The following is a 19860-nucleotide window of genomic DNA, read 5'->3' as shown; positions in this document are numbered from 1 at the left end:
TGCTGCAGAGCCAAGCCAGCACGCCACGCACCATACGGACTGCTTAAGCCACTCCCGATCCCGGAGTCACCCTGGTCGGCCGTATCCATGGACTTTGTGGTCGAACTTCCCAAGTCCGAAGGCTTCGACGCAATTGCCGTGTTCGTCGACAGGCTCACGAAGATGGCCCACTTCCGGGCTTGCAGTACCTCCATCACGGCCGAAGAAACGGCAACGCTGTTCATGGACAGCATCTTCAGGATCCACGGGGCTCCCAAGTCCATCGTGACGGACAGGGGTCCGCAGTTCAAGTCCACCTTCTGGCGACGATTCCATGAGCTTCTGGGCACTTCGACTGACCTGTCCAGCGCCTACCACCCCGAGTCGGATGGGCAGTCGGAAAGAGTCAACAGCGTCCTCGAAACCTTCATCCGATGTTACTGCGATTACCAACAGGACGATTGGGTCTCGCTTTTGCCGTTAGCTGAGTTCGCATATAATAACTCGGCCCACTCGAGCACCAAGAGCACACCGTTCTATGCGAACTACGGATTCCACCCTGCCTGTGACTTCAAGCTGTCGACCCAGTCCGAGGTGCCTGCAGCCGAGGAGCGCATCGAAAAAATCAAGCAGCACCTCGAACAACTCAAGACTCACCTCGCGGACGCACAGTCCAGACAGAAGGCCAACGCCGACAGGCACCGTAAGTCTTTTGACATTGCCGTCGGATCCAAGGTCTGGTTGTCTCGTCGCAACATAAGGACGCAGCGCCCAAGCGACAAGCTGGATTGGAAGCGCCTTGGACCCTTCGAAGTCGTTAGGGCGATCAACGAGGTGGCCTTCGAACTCAAGCTGCCGAAGTCGATGGCCCGGATCCATCCGGTGTTCCATGCGTCTCTGCTGGAACCGGTCAAGCCCAATGAGCTCCCAGGACGACAGGGACCTCCTCCACCGCCGATCGAAATTGACGGCCACGAAGAATATGAGGTGCAGGAGATACTGGACTCGAGGGTAAGGGGTAATAAGTTGGAATACCTGATCCGATGGAGGGGCTACGGACCAGACGAAGACTCGTGGGAATCCGAAGAGAATTGCAGGAGCGCACCTCAAGTAGTCCAAGAATTCCATCAACGGTACCCCTTGAAGCCTCGAACGCCGACCAAGACCAAGTCCGCAAGACACCCCAGACATAGGAAGGGGGCTTAGGGAGAGGGTGATGTAATGGGCACGCGGACAGGGAGCTCCGGGACGACCCGGAAGGCATCCCGAGGGGGCTTAGCCCGCGCCAAGGAGCGCAGGCAAGCCGGTCCGCTACCCCCCAGGGATGTAAATGCAAGGCGTCGCCCGCCGAAAATAAACCGGCGAGACGACAACACCGTCCTTCGCCTAGTAAACCAGTCGTTACCCGCTCACTCCAGTCCGTCCGCTCTCGTCCAGTCCCCAGTCCTGTTACAGAAGGCACTCTGCACGCAGCTCGGGATCCAAACCAGTCTGTCCACGGCCTTCCATCCCCAGACCGATGGACAGACTGAGAGGGTCAACCAGGTCATCAACCAATACCTGCGCTGTTACACGTCGTATCAGCAAGATGACTGGGCCGAGCTGCTGCCGTTGGCCGAGTTCTCTTACAATAACCTCGAGAACTCGTCAACACATGCCTCGCCATTCTTGGCAACCTATGGGTTCCACCCAAGGTTCGAAGTCCCCGTAGTCGCTGGCGGCCCTGATGTTCCCTCTGCCACGGAGAGGGTTGAACATCTCCAGCGGAACCTGGCACTGTTGAAGGAGAATCTTGAGAAGGCAAAGTCTGACTACAAGCACTTCTCAGATCTCCGGAGGTCCCAGGCTCCCGACTTGCGTCCGGGCGATCAAGTCTGGGTGCTGACTCGTAACATCAGCACCACTCGCCCAAGCAAGAAGCTGGATTACCAGAGGATTGGACCATTCACCATCCTCGAGGCCGTCGGGACATTGGCTTTCCGCCTGGACTTGCCAAAGGACATAAAGGTGCACCCGGTGTTCCATGTGTCTCTTCTTGAGCCCTACAAGAAGAACTCGCTTCCGGGTCGGGTGCAAGCGCCGCCCCCTGCGGTGGTCATCGATGGGAACTTGGAGTGGGAGGTCGAAGAGATCTTAGACTCCAAGTTCGTGCGCGGAAAGCTGCACTATCTCATCGATTGGAAAGGCTACCCGGTCACCGATCGAAGTTGGGAGCCCGCCGACATTGTCTTTGCCCCAACGGTGGCCGCGGAGTACCACCGACGCTACCCAGACAAGCCTGGCCCCAGGAGAACTCAAGATGGAACACGCCGTAGTTTGAGGAGGAGATAGTGTGATGACCAGCATCACAACGGACCAATGAGATTGTCCCGCATGCTCTCGCCCTCCGCACCAATCATGAGTCCCCACGTGTTTGTTTGCCCCCATGCATGAGCACGCGCCGTTGCCACCCGCGTCTACTGGTTTCCTGCCTCCCCCACCGCTCGGCACATGTCCCCGGGCTGTGCCAAGCCTCTCTCGCTTGCACACCAGCCACTCTCGCACCCCCTTCTCGCTTCTCTGTGATGCTCCACCCTTCTCGCCCACATTTGCCCCTCGACCTTCTCCCGGTCTATAAATAGCTCTGCATGTCTGAGCCTATGTTGAACACCAGTTCGAACAAAACTTGTTCTTTGGTGTTCGGGGCTAAAAGCTAATAAAGCTCATACCAAGCACTTGGTCTTCGTCCTTGCGCTTGTTCACTCCTCACAGACTTTCACATGTTTCTCCGGTTAGCCGCTGCTGCCTGGCTGCTGTCCCGCCGCCCCGCTGCTTCGCCCCCGCTGCGGCAGGCTTCGCCTCCGGGACCGCCAGACAGATAAATAGCCCGCCTTCGCCCGCTCATGTTTCTGGTCATCACCTTCGACCCCAGACACACTTGACTCTAGATCCTAGCCTTGCTAAGATCAATAAAACCCTTCTCTATCTTCTTCTTTTGACTTCCCCTTGATCCCGTGATCTGACAGCGACACAATTGAAGATCATTATGTTATAGCTATGAGCGGGAGCTTTCTTACGATACTGAATTCATCCTGAAAGGATCTGGACTGACTGTTGTAGCCCTGGAGAAAGATGTAGTGTATACAGGGAGTCGTCCTGGGTTACTGTGTGTGTGTGTGTGTGTGTGTGTGTGTGTGTTTGGGGAACGGAAAAGGAAATGGTGCGCGCTCCTGTATGACTCTGGGCGCGTCAACGCGTCAGGGTGCCGGACCTATAAGCCCGCACCATCGCTCTCCTCTGGTGGTGGGGATCTGGAACAATATCGGCCTTGGCTTCACCCAGTCGCCGAGTCCCTGGTTGATTCCAAAACTCCCACCTTGACCCATTCATAGTCCCCGTCCAGTTTCACCCGCCTCCTCACTCGGTGGTCCTTCTCGGCCCTCGCTTGTGCATCGCCCCGTTCACCCCTCTCGATCGCCCACTTTTCCCTCCCTTGGCCGCCCTTCGCTGCCAAGTCCGGACTTGTCTATAAATAGCCTGACCCCCGCGATGTGTAGTCGAACCTCAGCGTTCAAAATAGGACTAAATAATGTGCCTTCTACTTTATTCTCTGAGTGTTCCTCACGTCTCATTTCGAGACAAGTCTTATCTTGAACGGATCTTTGCTTTCCTCGCTCCCTCTACGATTCAACTTCATGGATTCGACCGAAATAAGCTCTACCTGCCTTTCCATTTCGCATTAGTCCCTTCGGGCAATGGACTATTCGCCAGAAGGCCTGCCTTGGAGTACGCCAACTTGATGGTCTCATCACATGAACTCAAGTTATTTTGCAGAGCTATCGCTGAATTCATGTCGGAGCATACATTATTGATTGGTGCCAGCATTGCTTCAGTCATCATGATAATCGACCCACACATTGCCTCTCTTGTGATATTGGCCCTGACTCGGCTCTCGAGGTCTGTGACATTGTCGTGAAAGTCGTAGATCCCACAGATGTTGACCACTGGGTCGTGCGAGAGGATCGACAACAGGCACTGTGAGGCGAACGTGGAAAGGCTCCTCGACAGACTCCACTCCAATCAGATAGGCAGCAATCGACTTGTGTTTCTGGGCCTTGGCCGCTGAGCTGCCTTGCTTGTCGCGGCTCAGTTTGCCGGGATCGAGAACGGGGCCAAGTTCCTTGACGTATCGACGGACGATTCGGATGTCAACCCCAAAGAGGTCAGCAATCATACGGATGGTCAGAGGAGACTGCTATGCGGCGATGGCCGAGATGAACAGGGGGAGCTGCTGCTGGTGGCGGGACTGGGCATAGACGTTGGTGAAGGCTCGTTGGTAGCTGGCACTATCGTTCCCGTTGGCGACGGCGAACCAGAGATCAAACTCATCGTCATCGTCTTCGTCTGAATCAAACTCAGCATCGACATGGAGCAGCTGCAGTGCGTCTGCCAGGCTCTTGACAGGAATTGGCTTGGACGTGAGCACTGCAGCAGCCGGAGGTGTCCGGGGAGTCAATGGTTCGGGAAAGGACACCCTGGGAGTGGACGTCTGCTGCATTGGCTGGAACGACTCCAAGCGACGATGGGTGACGATAATGGGTCTCTGTTCTCCGTCCTGAGCGGGGAAGAGAACTGTGGACTGGCGGAGGATGGCGAGGATCTCGGGAAACCTGGGTCGCATGGCGGGATCTTGGTGCCAGCAGCGCTCGATGAGGGCTCGGATACTGTCGGGGATGTCGTCGAACTGCTTGGGTCGGTTGCCTCGGAGGACCTGAGACTCAATCACTCTCTCCCTCATTGGCTGACCGTCGGCGGTGACCCAGATGGGCCTGCAGTTGTTGAGGACCTCGTACATGGTGATGCCAAAGGCATAGACATCAGTAGCCTTTGACGATCCAACTGGATTTTCATAATCGAGCATCTCCGGAGCCATGTAGTCAAGGGTGCCGCCCATCGGCTGGTCGCGGCGAGTTCGGTTGGCGGTGGCCGAAGTGTGCTTGGTTCTGGCCATGCCAAAGTCAGTCACAACGGCATGATACGACTCATCCAGCAGCACATTGAGGGACTTGAGGTCGCCGTGGACAATGTTGTTGCCGTGGAGATAGGCCATGCCAGAGGAGATTTCGTAGAGGAGGCGGATCTTCTCGCCAAGGGGTCGGGGATTGGGTGCGGTGGCAAGGTGGCTGTGGAGGGTGCCATTGGGCATGAACGGCGAGACCATGAAGGGCTTGGCGGTAGTGTCGCAGGCACCAAGTAGGGGAAGGACATGAGGGTGACTGAGTCTGTGCCAGATGCCAATCTCACGGCCAAAGTCGGCGAGTTCATTCTGGTTGTAGCCTCGATAGAGCTGCTTGACGGCGACAGGGGCGCCATAATATGAGGCCTTGAACACCTCGCCAAAGCCGCCGGCTGCAAGTGGATTGGCCGACCAGTCGGTGATGGCATCCTCAGGGATGTGCCAGGGCTTATCAATCATGGTGAAATAGGGCACGCGATGAGGCCAGTTGCTGGTGAAAACAAGCGTAACGAACGAACCGCAGAGGACGGGGGAAATTATCGCTTTCACTCCCGATCTTTGCCCAAGTGGCTGCTGTTTCACCCGACAGAACAAGCGGTCAAAGAAGGGTATCCTCGGGATTGCTTTGGCCAACCAATGTCTTCGGATCGAACAGTACTTGTTTTCCAGTTTCACCCCTTGTCGGGTCCTCTCTGTGGATCATCGCCAAGATCCTTCCGGCTGCCTCATGACGCCTTCGTACTGTCGATAGCGCTTCCATAGTGGAAAGTCAAGAGTAGAACATCACATCGCTTCCCGACCATGATAATGAGCCTGGTGGATACAGTGAGCTTCGTGGATGAACACGACAACAGCCTGGTGGGTGCTGTTGCGCGGCGGGAAAAGTCTTGGGTCCATGTGGTCCGGGATGCTGTTGGAGCCATACCATGGGACGGAGGGAGGATTTGTAGCAGCTGAGGTAACTGGGGATTCCCAAGCACAGAGAAGTCATATACTTGAGAAATCCGAATATAAGCAGGGTTGGGCTGGGATGTGTGGCTCTCACGAGCCGCTGCAGCGAGCTACAACTGGCCGCCATTTTCGGGGTCGCAGCAAGAACCACTCAACTTCAACCACTGGCATCCTCCATGCACATGGACGAATGCAAAGTGAATGGGAATGACAAGCATATGCATAAATCAAATGAATACGATAAACCACAATAACCGCCTTTCTCGAAAAGAGAGATTGAGCGCGAGCGACTCCATTCAATCCTTTGGTCGGAGTATCGATGTATTTGGTAAGGTATGATACACGTGAGAGCGATAATGAATTTAATTTAAAGCATGGCTTTGTTGCCCAGACATTAACAGTCAATCCAATACATAGCGGGACACCCTTGATTTTGACGATTGATCAAATATTTTGTTACCCAATACAATCGCGCGCCGGCCATGACCATTCGCCAGTGTGTCCAAGAGCATCATTCACCGCTGGCACTCCGAGACCTGTGTGCAGGTCGATTGTGGAGACCGGAGAGCGACCGGTGGTCTTCACTCGGAGGCTGCCAAAGTGATTTGTCATATTTCTTATGGCATAGTTGGGCGCATGCCATCGCACACTCCGCCGACAAATGGGTTGTGGGCAGGTGTCCCATTTCCCCCTGAATACAGTGCAATCCGGTCCTCGGTGTTTGTTCACAACTGAATGAGGGGCTAAAGCTTCGCAGTCACTGACCATAGTTATGAAGATCGGTTCTCGCAAGATCGAGTGATAATGTCCGCAGGGTCGTGGGCTTGACTGTAGATGTCACCAATGTACGTCGCCTCTCGGGATGGGTATTTTGGAGCGCAAGTGGCTTGCTTCGTCACATGCCAACACTCCTCAAGTAGGTCGTTGCCGGCCACCTTGATAGCGGTTATATCTTGTCCGCGAGAAAGCTAGTTTGATGCTGCTTGGAAGCACGAATTCATATCTACGCCGAGTGTAGCATGACCCGCCTTGGAGTGCTTGACCCCGACACGCAGGTCCGTGAGTGCATCGATGGATTTGTCCTGGAAGCACATATTGGCGAACTAGTCGAGGGGTACTTGTTATCACTCACCGTCTAGCGAAAGCCCTGCCCATGCTCGATTTCTTTATGGAACTTGCGCCAGTCATTGCCAGACATGACTTCACCGGGAATCGAGTTGCAAGAGAAGCTGCTCACCCTTTGACATGAATATCGACTTTGACTTGACGCTCTGCTGCGTGTTGACTCCGGGGTGCATTCTGCGTTCAAGGCTTGCTTCAGAGGCAGCCCAGCTGCCGTGGATTTCGGAGAGTCAAGCGATGGCTCGAGGACACAGCAAGAGCATCCCTGATTGGGTCGGCCTCGCTTGAACATGGTGCTCACCGAATGTGCAGGAAAACATACGGGATATGGATGTACGTGTTGACCAGGATTTTGGCTCGACGACAAGCCAGATGGCCGGCTGATTGCACTGTCTCCTGCGTCTTGGGCGGGTTCATGCTGAACTGGCTCGCGCCATTGTGGTATTGCACTCGACGAGCAGCGGCTGTCAGATCGAGATGCCCTTGATGGCCTTGATCTTGTTCGGATCTCCGTCCTGGTCGTGGGCTCGTCGCGTCCACATGATCGCCGGACCAACCAGACACGTCCAATGCCATATTGCCTTTTTGGGCGCTGTTGCTGGTCCACAGCCAAGTTTCCTGGGCGCCCGCCTCACTTGTCCGGGCCTGGGCATTGTCCTTGGCTTCGCTCTTCATTCAACGCTCTCATCCATATCTGTCATCCGGTTCCTCTTCCATTTCACAACCACTTGTTGCCAGCTCACCTCAATGGATCAAAGTCCCCGCCCCAAGCCCCCCCGAAAGGTGACCAAGACCACCACCACTACAACCACTGTCTTCATCCCAGACGCCAAAAGGGCACTCAAGCCAGCAGTCTCCGTCTCCGCTGATCCTTCGGAAAACAACCGAATGCCGCTACTCGCAATCTCACCCAATGCCAGCTCAATTCGCCCATCTGTCGACTCTGTGCTCTCAACTCCTCCTCTGGCCCGTTCGTTTTTGTCGCTACCCTCGTCAGCCCTTTCGAGATCATCTCTTCGCACCCCAATAAGTCGATCGCATCTCATCGAGTCATCTCCCTTGGCCCCCACGACCCCCACACATCCTCCTCCGTCATTGCCCAAATTCCACTCTGGATCGAACGCCAGGTCAACTCCATTATCCGTCTCACCAAACTCACTATCCGCCAAGAAGCTTGACATAACCGAGCCTCAGCTCATACCTACAACAACAACAGATCCGAGTGGACGCCCCTTCAGGTCCAAAGAGCTCCGGAGCAGCAACTCCAAACCTGATATTCACTTCAAAACTCCAAACCCTCATAAGAGCGCCGCTTTGAGCCCAGCTCACTCGAATCTCGCTCAAAGCTCAGCGGTCTTCACACGAACTGCTGGACACGGCTCCCGATCCAGTATCGGCTCTGTCACTCAACTGATACAGCCTCCTGCGGCTTCTGAGCCTGTTGCTCGTTTAGTGTCCCCGCGGCCACGTTTGCCAACCCAACCCCAAACCAAGAAGGGCCGCCCAACACAACCTGCCCACGCTCTTCAGGTCGGAGACAGGCAGTTGGTGCCAGGATTACCGCCTCTGGAAGCCCTCCAACAGTGGCGCGCCCGGTTCAATCGATTGGTTCTCTTCTTTGACTCGGTCGACGTCAAAAAAGTACAACAGTACACCAAGGCCGTGAAGCAACTCGGAGCGGTGAGTGTGGCGCCCCGTCCCCTTTTCTGCCCCGTTAACAATGCATGCACATGTGTATGCGTGCGTGGACATGCGCCCAAGCTTACCAGAAGCTCACGCCCCATATACATTCGAATCTGAATGAATCTCTGCCGTTTTGCCGACGGGTTTTCCGGAAGCTTGCTTTCCTCGCATTTTCCAAGGCCCTCGATTAACAGCGGCTGTGGAACCTTTGTTTTCGTCGATTTAGAGAGTGGCAATAGCCCTCGGAGCAGAAGTTACTCACATGGTCAGCGGTCACCCCAATGTCAAGGAAAAAGTCGCCATGATGCGCAACCCCGATCACATGACTCGAGAAGAAGACAACTTTACGATATGCAAGCGACTCGGCATCAAAGTTTGGCCGCTCCCGAGTGGGTATAGCCAGTAGAGCCGAGTGTCTTGAGCGCAAGTGGCCCGATCCGGTCGACTTCCGTCGATTGCTTTCGTCACACGATCGTATACCCTGCGCATTTCGACCCGTGAATTGTCTTGAACACGCAACGCTCCGCTGACTCTGTATCCCACTCCCATTCACTCTTCTCCGTCGCCAGAGCTGGATCTGCTCCTCCGAAGCCTCTCTCGGGATCAGCTCCAACCCTCAAATGGTCTTCAGGGAGCTGTCATGCAAGAATTGATGCATGGTATATCGACCCACAAGCATGGCTCTCGCTCCGCTCCCTACTTTCATTCTTTTTCATCACCGTTTCTTCTGGTCGAAGATTCGACGTATGCCTATCGCCCTATTATCGCAAAGGAGTTCCCCCTGACAACCAAAGATGATGCAAGGGCAACATGGCCTACCATACGGTGGGAAAATGCCCGCAGCCACCTCTCGATCTTTGTCCCTCACGACCAGGCTCGATCTCGCAAGCAACCGACTGGAAAGGACCTCTCCCCGCTGAAGTCACAGGATATCAACCTGCATGGTGATATTGATGGGAAGCATCGGCAAGGATCCCGGACAAGCGCGGACGAGCAAGGCCCAATTGCAGACGAAAATGCCTCCGCTAGCTATGTAGATGCTAAGCACCGCTTCATGACAAGCATGGCAAGCGCTAGCAACTCGCAGGCTGCTTCTGGTCTCGTTTCTATGGCCACTACATCCGCATGGACGCTTACCATGAGCAAAGACTCTCGCGGCAAGACCCGGGCTCCCCTTCCTTCACTGGGACATAGAACCATCATCCTTGATAAAACATCGCAAGTGGCCAGGCCATGCACAAGTCAAAAACGCAAGTTATCAGCGGTCGATATCCACACAACAGAAGATGTGGGGCCAACCAACTCATCACAGGAACGAACGGGACGAAAGTCCCTGAAACCCACCAAGCCCACGCCCCGATTCACGGGAAAGTCATTTTATAAACGACCGGGATACTGCGAAAACTGCAACGAAAAATATGACGAGTTTCGGAAGCATATTTTGACCCCAACACACCAGTCGTTCGTTCGCTCGTGCGATCAGAAGTTTCGGGATCTCGATGCACTTTGCGAGAAAATCGTCCGAGTGCCACTCCCGTCTCCGTCTAGGTCAAGCCCCGAACTCGACGAAAATCACCCGTGGCACGATTCGACAAAACGAGCGGATGCGATTGATGATGCCAACAACGAGCTAGAAACGGGAATATCCGAAACGCGCCTATATCCTCAAGAATCGATCGAGGCTCACTTACAAGAGCAACACCACACCTTCCAGCAAATACCCAGGCCATATTATGACCTCGCCAGCGCCCAGCCAGCTAATCTCCCTTTCCAACCACCGCAACCAAACCTCGCTCCAGCAGACACAACTAACGACCGTGGTTGTGTGCTCGTCCGGCCTGAGCCTCTCCTGAGTCCCGGACGTGGCCTGGCAAGCATGCAAATAGATAAGGCCGAGACTGTCAGCGAGACTGATAACCGCCTTGAAGAGAACATCTTTGTTCCACCCTCACATCTTGCAACAGAAGTCCTCTCGACCTTGCCCCACTCGTTGTCGCCTACTCATCATTTGCACAAACGCGCCTTTGCCCCGCTAGGTGAACCTTCGACTGACTCTTCCTTCTCTGGGAGAGACATGCTACGCTCTCCGACCTTGAGGCTATCTCGAACGGCACATGTGCCCCGCTCGCTTGGAAGCCCTCATGCCGCCAAGTTTGGTGGTAATCCACAACTCTCTGCCGCATTGGGCAGAACCCCGCCTCTGACATTCAAAATCCCCACGGTGGTCGCCCGGGGCCATTCGCGTCCTGTTGGAGCATTCGAAAGCAACTGCGCCGTCGCCTCCTCCTCAACATGCCTCGCTGACAACACCGACCGCCTCCCAAACTACGGAACATCGTCTCTTGAAGCGCCCGATTCGGCCGATAAATGCAAGATATCGGTTACTGATTCGATCGCAGGCACAATGCTGTCTGGGTCGGCTCGACTGGAGATCGATACAGCCGCCATTCAACCCCACAAATGGCCTTCAAACTCGCCTACGATGGCAGTAGAAATTCCCTTTGGTGTGGAGGCCTATCTCACCAGAAACGTGGACCTCATGCCCATATCCGCAGATCCCGGGCACCCATCTGATACACTCTGCATCACCAGCGTCCATAGATCTCGCGGAAGTGAGACAACCGTCCCCACAGCCGTCCCCACAACCATCCCCACAACCGTCCCCACAACCGTCCCGGCGAAAGCAAAGGATATTCGCTGCGTCCTCCGCCCAGCCGCCAAGTGCCCGCCTGCGGCGACAAATTCAGACTCTGTTTTGACCCATGACTCATTGCGGGCATTGGGTGCCGATCGTCAATCGCTGTGCGACAACTCCAAATCCAGCACAGGCGACGCTGTAAACGATCAAACTCTAGCGCGGCCCACAAGCCTGAAGCGTAACAGATCAAAGGATGGCGCAATCAACCGAAGCTCTGACCCAGAGTCCTCAATGTCCTCAGTGTCTGCTGTGTCTGCTGTGTCTGCTGTGTCCACTATGACTTCTGCGTCCGCTGTGTCATCAGACACCTCGTCTGACCTCGACGAGCCCAAGCAATCGTACTTGAAGATATACGACAATCTGGTCAGCAACTTGGATGGAAACGTGGATACCCGCTCGACCTCTGAGGAAGAGGCGGAATCGGCCCATCGTCTTGACGTGAGACAGATTCGACGCAGTCGGCAAAGACCTAGCAAGGCTGACAAGATCTCGACAACTTCAACGTCCGATATCGATACTGACTCCCTCCTGAAGCAGCCGTTTATCCACATGGCCAGCGGCGAGCGTGGCGTCTCGACCCATAAAGCGCAACCGCTTGCTCAAATAACTTGCAAGGATGACCAAGATACCGATGGCAACACACCTAAAGCCCCTAAGCCGGAACATATCCAGCGCCATGATGGCAAAGAGATTCTATCCAACTCTGCGTCTGGACCCAGCCTTCCTGGATTGCAGATCGATATACTCGACTACCTCGAGCCTATGGCGGAGTCGCCTCGCGAGAGCGTCATAGCGACGGAGCCATCAGCAATGGTCGACTACGAGCCTGCGGCTACCTCTGACCCAGCCATCCGAAAAGATGATGTGCAGAGACAGACGCGGCGCTCGTCGCGGAGAACGAGCCAATCAGGAACACGCTCGGGCAAGACTGGCGAGGCTGCTCACCAAAATGGCCATGCGACGGCCACTACGGAAGGGTGCCCAAACTCGACCCTCGGACTGGCACAAAGGGAGAGAGAGGTGGCTGAATCGCCAGAGGGAGACGCGCGAATTTTCGTCCGAGTCAACTTTTCGAAAAAGTCGGTCAGGTTGAACTATGCCTAGTACAAGCCATCTTCGACCACGCGATGTGGGCGCTCCGTTGAGCCGATCCCGAATCCGTGAGCGGTATGCTCGTCAAGGCTGTAGCGAGCGGCTGTCCAAGTCGTATATCTTGGCAAAGCAGCTCGCAGAGCAAAGTGCGATCTTCTGCCATGTGATGCATCGTACCATGGTCCTTTTGTTTTTTGGAACACCAATACACAGACCAATGTCCGCACAAGGTGATCACAAGGTGATCATGATTCGCAGTATATCCTGAAGCATCATTCACTAATCACGCAGCTGTTGGCCGCAAAACTGCGATCGGGACCCAGAGCCGCACCATCTGCGCCGCAACTACCCGCCGGAATGGATGAATCGTTTGCCAATATTTGTATTTGTATTTGGATACGAGAACGTCGTTCCATCGCGAAGACAGGACGTCGCCTTCCACTCTACGAGAGGAGCGGGCATATGTGATTTCAACAGCGACTCTGTTTGCCAAGACGATAGCGATAGGTGTGCAATGGCCTTGGGGTAGATCCTCGAATATTCATCGTGGAGCTGAGCGCCGGGTCCGAGATGCCCTTTTCAAGGGTAAGGAGCACCGACTTCGCTGACAAAGCCAGGCTGGAAGCGAGCCTTGGTCTGCTGCTCGATGGCATAAGCGTACTGATACCGAAACGCCGATCAAGGCGGATAATGGTGAGCTTATGTCTCGAGCAATGCAGAATAAATGCACTGATCGATAAGAACACAAACCTGAATCAGCTTGCCCTCAGAGTAAGGCAACCCGATGAGTGAGATGCCAATCGGGAACGCCTTTTGAGAGAGCTTGGCAGAGGTGAACATGGTGGTAAGGTAAAGGTTGGATGTGGTGACTGGCACAGTGATGATAGGCAGACTGGGTGGAGGTAGTGAGAACCAGAGTAGGAGGTCGGTCCCACGATAGTAATATAAAAAAAAAAAGAACATAAAATAAAAAATTGTGTTACTCAATGGTCATATACACACCCTGTCCCAGTTCCGGTCGAGAGCGGGATACCGGCGAGCGCTAGGACGTCGGTGCAGCGTCAGTGCAGCGCCAAAGGCCATAGACTGGCGGTGAATGGACTTACCCGAGAGTAGCCGCAATCGAAATAAACGACGTGCTGACTCCGGCTGAGTAGAGCACATCGAGACCATTCTGAGTGAAGAGCTGAGTGCGGCAATAATCCGGACCAGTAATTGAGGCAAGGGTTCCGCCATCAGCCAATGTGGACTATAGTCATCATCCACGATATGACATCGACAGCACCATCGGCAGCTCAATGACAGTATCACCAAGAGACCCATCAAGGGACCCATCGCGAGAATCATCGAGATCGATGGCCAGAGAATGGAAATCTACGTATCGTTGCCCACTTACATTTATAATTTGCTGCTTCGCAAGCTGGCGGGAGTTCTCTCCGCTAATGTAGACCGGGTCAGAGTATCCGGTTTTGTTCTGGGACTTGAGCAGAAGCTCCTGCATAATGTCCGAGTATATAAGAAAGCGTCTCTGTCAGATCGGCCTCAATCGAATGGAGATTGGCGATTGCGGATCTCAACGAAAGAGCGGCTTACTTGGTCATATGTCTTGATTTGCTCCAAAGGATTATTTTGTGTGAACTGAACAAGATCTGAAGTAGCAGGCGGATGAGCAGGGGTCGATGCGACTGTACTGCCGATGCACACAATCTCCACTCACCGTCAATGTTTTTGATGGGCGAGTTGGTGATGGTGGTCAGGTATTGGTTCAGATCCATTTTGAAATCCGTGGCCAGATTCTCGAATTCAAACGAAAGCTACACCAACAAGACAACGTAGTGTATTGAGCAAACGGCAATTATCTTGGGTCCGAGGGGCGTAGACAAGTGTTCTCTGCGAGCTCGGTCGAGACAACTTACGTCAATGTTCGAGGTATTGACATGCTTGACAAAGGCACCAAGATTGGTCAGAACTGATATGGTTTGCTGGCCGACATCGTACTCGAACGCATCGCCAACGGGGTCAAAGGTGTTATCGACGACGCCGATGCGTGCCCCGCCCAGTCCGCGGGTTCCATAAATGAGGCTGAGGGTGTAGCTGACAGGCTTACGGCCCTGAGTACCCTTAGAGGCAGGGTCGGATGGATCGGTCTCGACAATGGCATCCATGACAGCGGCAATATCAGCGACGCTTCGAGCAATCGGTCCTGCAAGCGACACAAATTGTCAGCCCGACGCTTGCGCCAAAGTATGACAACAGCGATCGCTGGCCAGCAAAATGCCACACGGAGGCGAGCAAGGGCCACGTACCCACAGAGTCCTGATGATGGGAGAGCGGAACGACGCCCGTTCTGGAAGTCAGTCCCACGGTTGGCTTCAAGCCCACGAGACCATTGACGGCCGATGGGCAGATGATGGACCCGTCTGTCTCGGTTCCGAGAGAGACAGTAATCAAGTTTGATGTGGTTGCCACAGCAGAGCCGGCGCTGGAGCCGCATGGCGTGGCATCCGTAACATACGGATTCTTGAAGAACCAGCGACAGGGAATCTTTGTTAGCCCCCTCGTTGGTGAAGACTGCCGCAAAGTGCTGCCTGTCGATTGCGACAAAGAGTGATCTCGGCGTGGACGTGAACAGATAGCCAACTTACAATGACATGTCCACCGCGGGGATTCCAGCCGTTGAAATCGGGGGCCATACTTCTCCACCCAGCCCACTCTGACATTGCAGCCTAAATCGGCATCAACCGGCAGACGAGTGGTTAGTTACCCAAGTCAAGGTCACATACAAAACGATCATAGCGGGGAGCAGTCGGGGATGACCATGTACCTTTCCATAGATGATTGCGCCCGACTTTCTGAGCTGAGAGGCTATGAACGAGTCCTGTGTCTTTGATCCCAGCAAAGCATAAGAGGCTGCCGTGGTATTGAGCTTGTCACCCGTTCCGATGTTATCCTGTTCCCGGCAAGCTTCAAAGATTAGTTGGAAATCGGCTCGAGGCTGAGCAGCAATTGATCGGGCCAATTCGCATTGCATGCTTACCTTGAGAAGGATCGGAATGCCGTGGAGCGGTCCGAGGTTGCAGTACGCACCCTGCTTCTGGCAGTTTGCTCTCTACAGACCAGAGATGTGAGGCCAAGGTCACCCAGCAAGAGAGCGACAAAAACCAATTGCAAAATACATACGACGCTGTCGGCCGCCTGAGCCAAGGCCAAGGCGTCGGGATTGATCTCAAGAATAGAGTTCAATGCACGATATTTCTGTGGTCGAGGGTGGGTTTATCGTTAGCCTGGCAAACACTCGAAATGCAGACGAGGCAGCGGGTACTTACTGGGTCAGAGGCTTTGTTGATGTAGTACTGCACCAACTGGGCAGAGGTAAGGGCCCCGGATGCGAAGGCGTTCTGTATCTTGAAAATGGACGCTTCCTGAACATGGACGCAGCGTGAGACTCTGAGCCACCGGACCGAAGGCGTACATTCGATGAAGCAGATGTACAACTTGCTTGGCTCACCTCGATGACAAATGGGGATGAAGTTGCCTGAGCAACTGCAAGAGTGGCACAAAGAACTGCACTGGCGGCACTCAAGATCATCATCGCGATAGGGACGGTCGAGCAAAGTGTGCTGGAGAGGACAGGAGCAGAAGGACAGCAGAGTGCTGAGGTTTCGACGCCGAGGGATGTGGTAGGCGGAAGAAATCCATCCGGATCGCAGGGTGAATATATAGCTTGTCTGTGAGGAAGAAGAAAAGGGGGGGGAAAGCGATACGGTGCGGATAGTGGAAACTTCGTTCGAAACCAATTGTTGCTGATGGCCGGCCACGTGCGAATCAGAGATGAGATGAGATGAGACAGAGACAGATCATCGCCCATTGGTGGCCCTCGACCATCACAAACAATTCAGATCACCAGGGGGCATTGTTCACGGAACTATGGCCGACCGGACTTTGATAGCTTTCAATTGTAATATATATGATACGGCACAATGAACATCCGCAAAGCACCCAATGCTGTTTATTGTCAAAGTTGGATGCTGTGCGGTCCCAAATCGCTCCAAATGCTCGCTCTTGTTCATTACAGGTAGCTTACAGCCAATCCAATAAAAAACGGATTTTGGTCGTTGAACAAGTATTCTCTTGCCCCAAACATCGCGCGCTGGGTATGACCATTCAGTGATGTGCTTCTGGATCTGAACCAAGGACGCTTTCTCGCACAGATGGCTCCCTGCAAGCGAAAGACACCACCCAGGCGACGGCGATTCAAGCGACTCGATCTCCAGGTATTCTCACATTGTCGGGAAGCCAAGCGACTCGAGAAGGCCGAGTATCTTGATATCGATACACCATGGAGCTGTCCAGAGAATCGAGTGAATGCACCACCCGCACACATCGAGTGAATGCACCACACTCCCATATCGACACAGGATATCGACCGAGTGTATTCAAGGCCATACTTCCCAAATCAACAAGACAAAGATTGCCAACCGGGACGGCAAACAATCGCAGGTCAGTAGGCTCCAGGCCTCTGATGCCAGAAAGTGATTGTCCAGTTTCTCCCTGGATTGACTGTACAACCTGTTGAATAAACAATAGGGCACATCGTCTCGTTCGAAATGGAGACCTGGCCGAGCGAGCCCGGACCCATCCCTCCCACCAGGTCGAGAAAGCGTATGAATCGAAATCCGGAGCTGCAGCAAGCGTCATGCTCCTTTAAAAATAGACGTCTCTGCGTTGCGAAACGACGATAGCAATGACGATAGCAACGACGATAGCAACGACGATAGCAACGACGATAGCAACGACGATAGCAACGACAGCAGCAATAAAAAAAAAATGTATTTATTGGGATTTTAGTTTGTTGAGCAGGCTTGGCCGGCTGTATACACCGATCTCCTCCCAAACATAGCGGATGGCTCGGTGTGGCGGCTAGTTGTGGAGTCAAGGGAACCATGACGGTCGATAATGGGATCGACAGGTACATAGACGTGAAAGGAGGGCAAGATAGGAAGAGAGCGCACAGCCGCACTGGCGAAAGCAACGGCTGTCAAGGGCCAAAACAGTTGGAGGGGAGGGGTGGTCATGACTGAGCGATGCGACGCGGGCAATTGGTCGGTTGGTCGATCGGCAGGTCGGCCGGTAGTGATGAATTGATCCGATAAAGGATCAAGGCTGCTGAACAAGTGATTTCCAGCCCAGCATATTCGGAACCGGAGAGGAGCCAAGAACGGCATTCGGTTAAAATGCATGAAGCAAACCCTTGCAGCAGTGAACCAACAGGAACCTGCCCACCCCTCAAGGGATCAAATGGCACCGAGGAACCAAAGCCAGTCAGCCATCCAGTACATCTCAGATATCAAGATCTCTTGGGTACTCAACAGCTCACCCATCCCAGTCATGCGGATCAGGAAATGCTCACAAACGGCGTCCAGCCGAGCGTCCAGTACAGCGAGCGGCCTTTAACGCCCCTCCCCATCTCCGATAAGAGCACTTACGGTGATCACTAGCCCTTTCGCACATTGGCCAGTCGCTTGTCTGCCTTCTTCAAGTTCCGACCCACCCGATCGACGTTCTCATCAAGATCTTCAAGAAGCGAGTTTTGCGTATCGAGCTCGTCCGAGATGGCGAGGCCAATTTGCTTCTGCCGCTGAAGGATCGAAGACAGCATATCGACGGACTGGTCCTGCTGGTTCATCGTTTGTTTCTGCAGCTGCAGGAGACCCTGTTGGTCAAGCGCGCGTGTCTGCTCGGTTTCTTTGGGCTGGCCGAATCGTCGAGTCGACCGCGGCGGCGTCGTATTGTTCGGCCGGGCGGTCGACGAGGCCGCTGACGAACCCGTCGGAACAGTGCCAAATGACTCATTTGGACTAGTGGAGACGGAGCTCGAGTAGCCACCAGCTCCGATCGACCCAAACCCAAGGAGGGCGTTTCGCTCGGCCGAATCGACTCGGGGCTGCCGGTAGACGGATGGGTTGCTGGAAAGCAACTTGGAGAGGACGTCGCGCTCTTCCTTGAGGCTGTCCAGCAAATCCTGACGACGGCTGTACTCGCCGGCAGTCAGGACAGTCGAGCGGGTGGCCGAGGGCAAACGCTGCAGGGCAGCGGGCTCGCCGGACGAAACCGAGGACGGACGGCCCTGGCCCGGGGCGGGCTTGTGCTGGGCCAGGGCATATTCAAGATCGGAAATGCGGGTTGAGACCACGCCGAGGCCCTTCTTGCCCTGCATCGACGCATACTGCATCGAGGCAGTGTCGCCTGCCTGAGCAAACCGGTCGCGGGCAGCAATCTTGGTGCGGATTTCTTTGCAGAACTGCTGCATATCCCGGAGCTCGTCCATCCAGGACTCGGTGGTGTACAGCGGGCGGTCGACCGGGGCGCTGGCGACGACACCGGCCGGGTCGGTGGGATTGCCACCACCGTTGGACGGGGTCCTGCCGAGGATGCTGAGGCGGCGAGAGGACTCGGGCAGGGCTATAAAGTCAAACCACGCCTTGGACGTCTTCCACAAATCGTTCTCGTGGTTGAGGATGGTCTGCACGTAAGTCTCGAGGCCGAGGCGGCGGGCTTCGACCTTGGATGGATCTGAGAGGGTGTTGCCCCAGATGGAAAAGGACTTTGGGGGCAAGCCGAAGGGTGTCGGCGAGAGCTCTCGCAGTAGCGAATGCAGGGTTTCGAACTCGGAGTAGCGGCGCCAGACCGTCCAGGACCGACTGGGCGTGCGGATGGAAAGTTGATAGACGACATGGCGAGAGGGCGACTCTCGCACCTCGGTAGCGTTGATGACGACAGAGGATATGAGCTCAGTCATGGATGCCGATGGAAATGCGCTAAGCGAGAGGATTGACCGACGGTCAATGCGAAAGCGGCGATATTGTCAGCGATACGGAAGCGAGGTTAACGGGTTGGCGATACAGGAATAAACGAGCACGCACAGGAAGAGACATGGGGGTCAAGGGAGAGGCCATGCGCACAATCGGTACGAGCTAGTCGAGCGGAATGCGAAGAGAGTGAATCGGAGCATCGCAGCGCAAATGGAAATGGGGATGAGGGAATCCATTTGAAGCAACCAACGGGTGTGAATAGACCGCAGTGCCGGGAAGGACGAGGGCAAGAACATGCCCCCCCCCTCTCTCTTGACGGCGATAGCATTCCGCAGAGCCAGCGAATCTGCATAAGTATGAAACGGCGAATGTACCGGTTTGGCCGGGCTGGGGCAGTTGGCTCTTGAACGAGACTGCAGACAGGCGATGCAACAAAGGTTGGGCTTGAGACGGAACTTGGGGGGGGGGAGCAGCGTGCAAGAAGACACTGCAACAGAGATCGCAGTGGATACAGATCAAGACGACGG

At 54.7% G+C, this 19860-nt stretch overlaps 4 protein-coding genes across 4 annotated transcripts; 1 reads left to right on the top strand and 3 right to left on the bottom strand.

Annotated features, from left to right (window-relative positions):
• Positions 1 to 4612: 4612 nt before the first annotated feature.
• Positions 4613 to 5374, bottom strand: BJ171DRAFT_404767 (kinase-like domain-containing protein; the record flags this gene model as incomplete). Its single annotated transcript, XM_053107228.1, has 1 exon — positions 4613 to 5374. A coding segment is annotated over one exon (762 nt), but the record flags the coding sequence as incomplete, so codon positions are not given.
• A 2336-nt stretch (positions 5375 to 7710) lies between these two features.
• On the top strand, positions 7711 to 12750 carry BJ171DRAFT_538108 (uncharacterized protein). The gene is made up of 3 exons (XM_053112892.1): positions 7711 to 8728; positions 8958 to 9120; positions 9301 to 12750. The coding sequence occupies exons 1-3, from the start codon at positions 7796 to 7798 to the stop codon at positions 12531 to 12533; spliced, it is 4329 nt and encodes a 1442-aa protein (XP_052961877.1). The 5' UTR covers positions 7711 to 7795; the 3' UTR covers positions 12534 to 12750.
• A 6-nt stretch (positions 12751 to 12756) lies between these two features.
• On the bottom strand, positions 12757 to 16342 carry BJ171DRAFT_538106 (putative amidase). Its single transcript, XM_053112891.1, has 14 exons — positions 16030 to 16342; positions 15848 to 15943; positions 15702 to 15776; positions 15559 to 15630; positions 15346 to 15471; positions 15167 to 15247; positions 14828 to 15041; positions 14438 to 14724; positions 14239 to 14335; positions 14115 to 14170; positions 13918 to 14016; positions 13628 to 13707; positions 13272 to 13413; positions 12757 to 13181 (listed from the first exon to the last, which is right to left on the bottom strand). The coding sequence occupies exons 1-14, from the start codon at positions 16111 to 16113 to the stop codon at positions 13101 to 13103; spliced, it is 1590 nt and encodes a 529-aa protein (XP_052961876.1). The 5' UTR covers positions 16114 to 16342; the 3' UTR covers positions 12757 to 13100.
• Positions 16343 to 17595: 1253 nt separating this feature from the next.
• On the bottom strand, positions 17596 to 19742 carry BJ171DRAFT_35436 (uncharacterized protein). Its single transcript, XM_053107146.1, has 4 exons — positions 19708 to 19742; positions 19445 to 19495; positions 18008 to 19339; positions 17596 to 17687 (listed from the first exon to the last, which is right to left on the bottom strand). The coding sequence occupies exon 3, from the start codon at positions 19318 to 19320 to the stop codon at positions 18016 to 18018; it is 1305 nt and encodes a 434-aa protein (XP_052961875.1). The 5' UTR covers positions 19321 to 19339; positions 19445 to 19495; positions 19708 to 19742; the 3' UTR covers positions 17596 to 17687; positions 18008 to 18015.
• Between the last annotated feature and the right edge of the window lie 118 nt (positions 19743 to 19860).

The sequence above is a fragment of the Polychytrium aggregatum genome (genome assembly GCF_025602895.1).
Source record: "Polychytrium aggregatum strain JEL109 chromosome Unknown BJ171scaffold_114, whole genome shotgun sequence".
Taxonomy (NCBI): domain Eukaryota; kingdom Fungi; phylum Chytridiomycota; class Chytridiomycetes; order Polychytriales; genus Polychytrium; species Polychytrium aggregatum.
The sequence above is the reverse complement of the archived record's forward strand: the minus strand, read 5'-3'. Positions and strand labels throughout refer to the sequence as shown.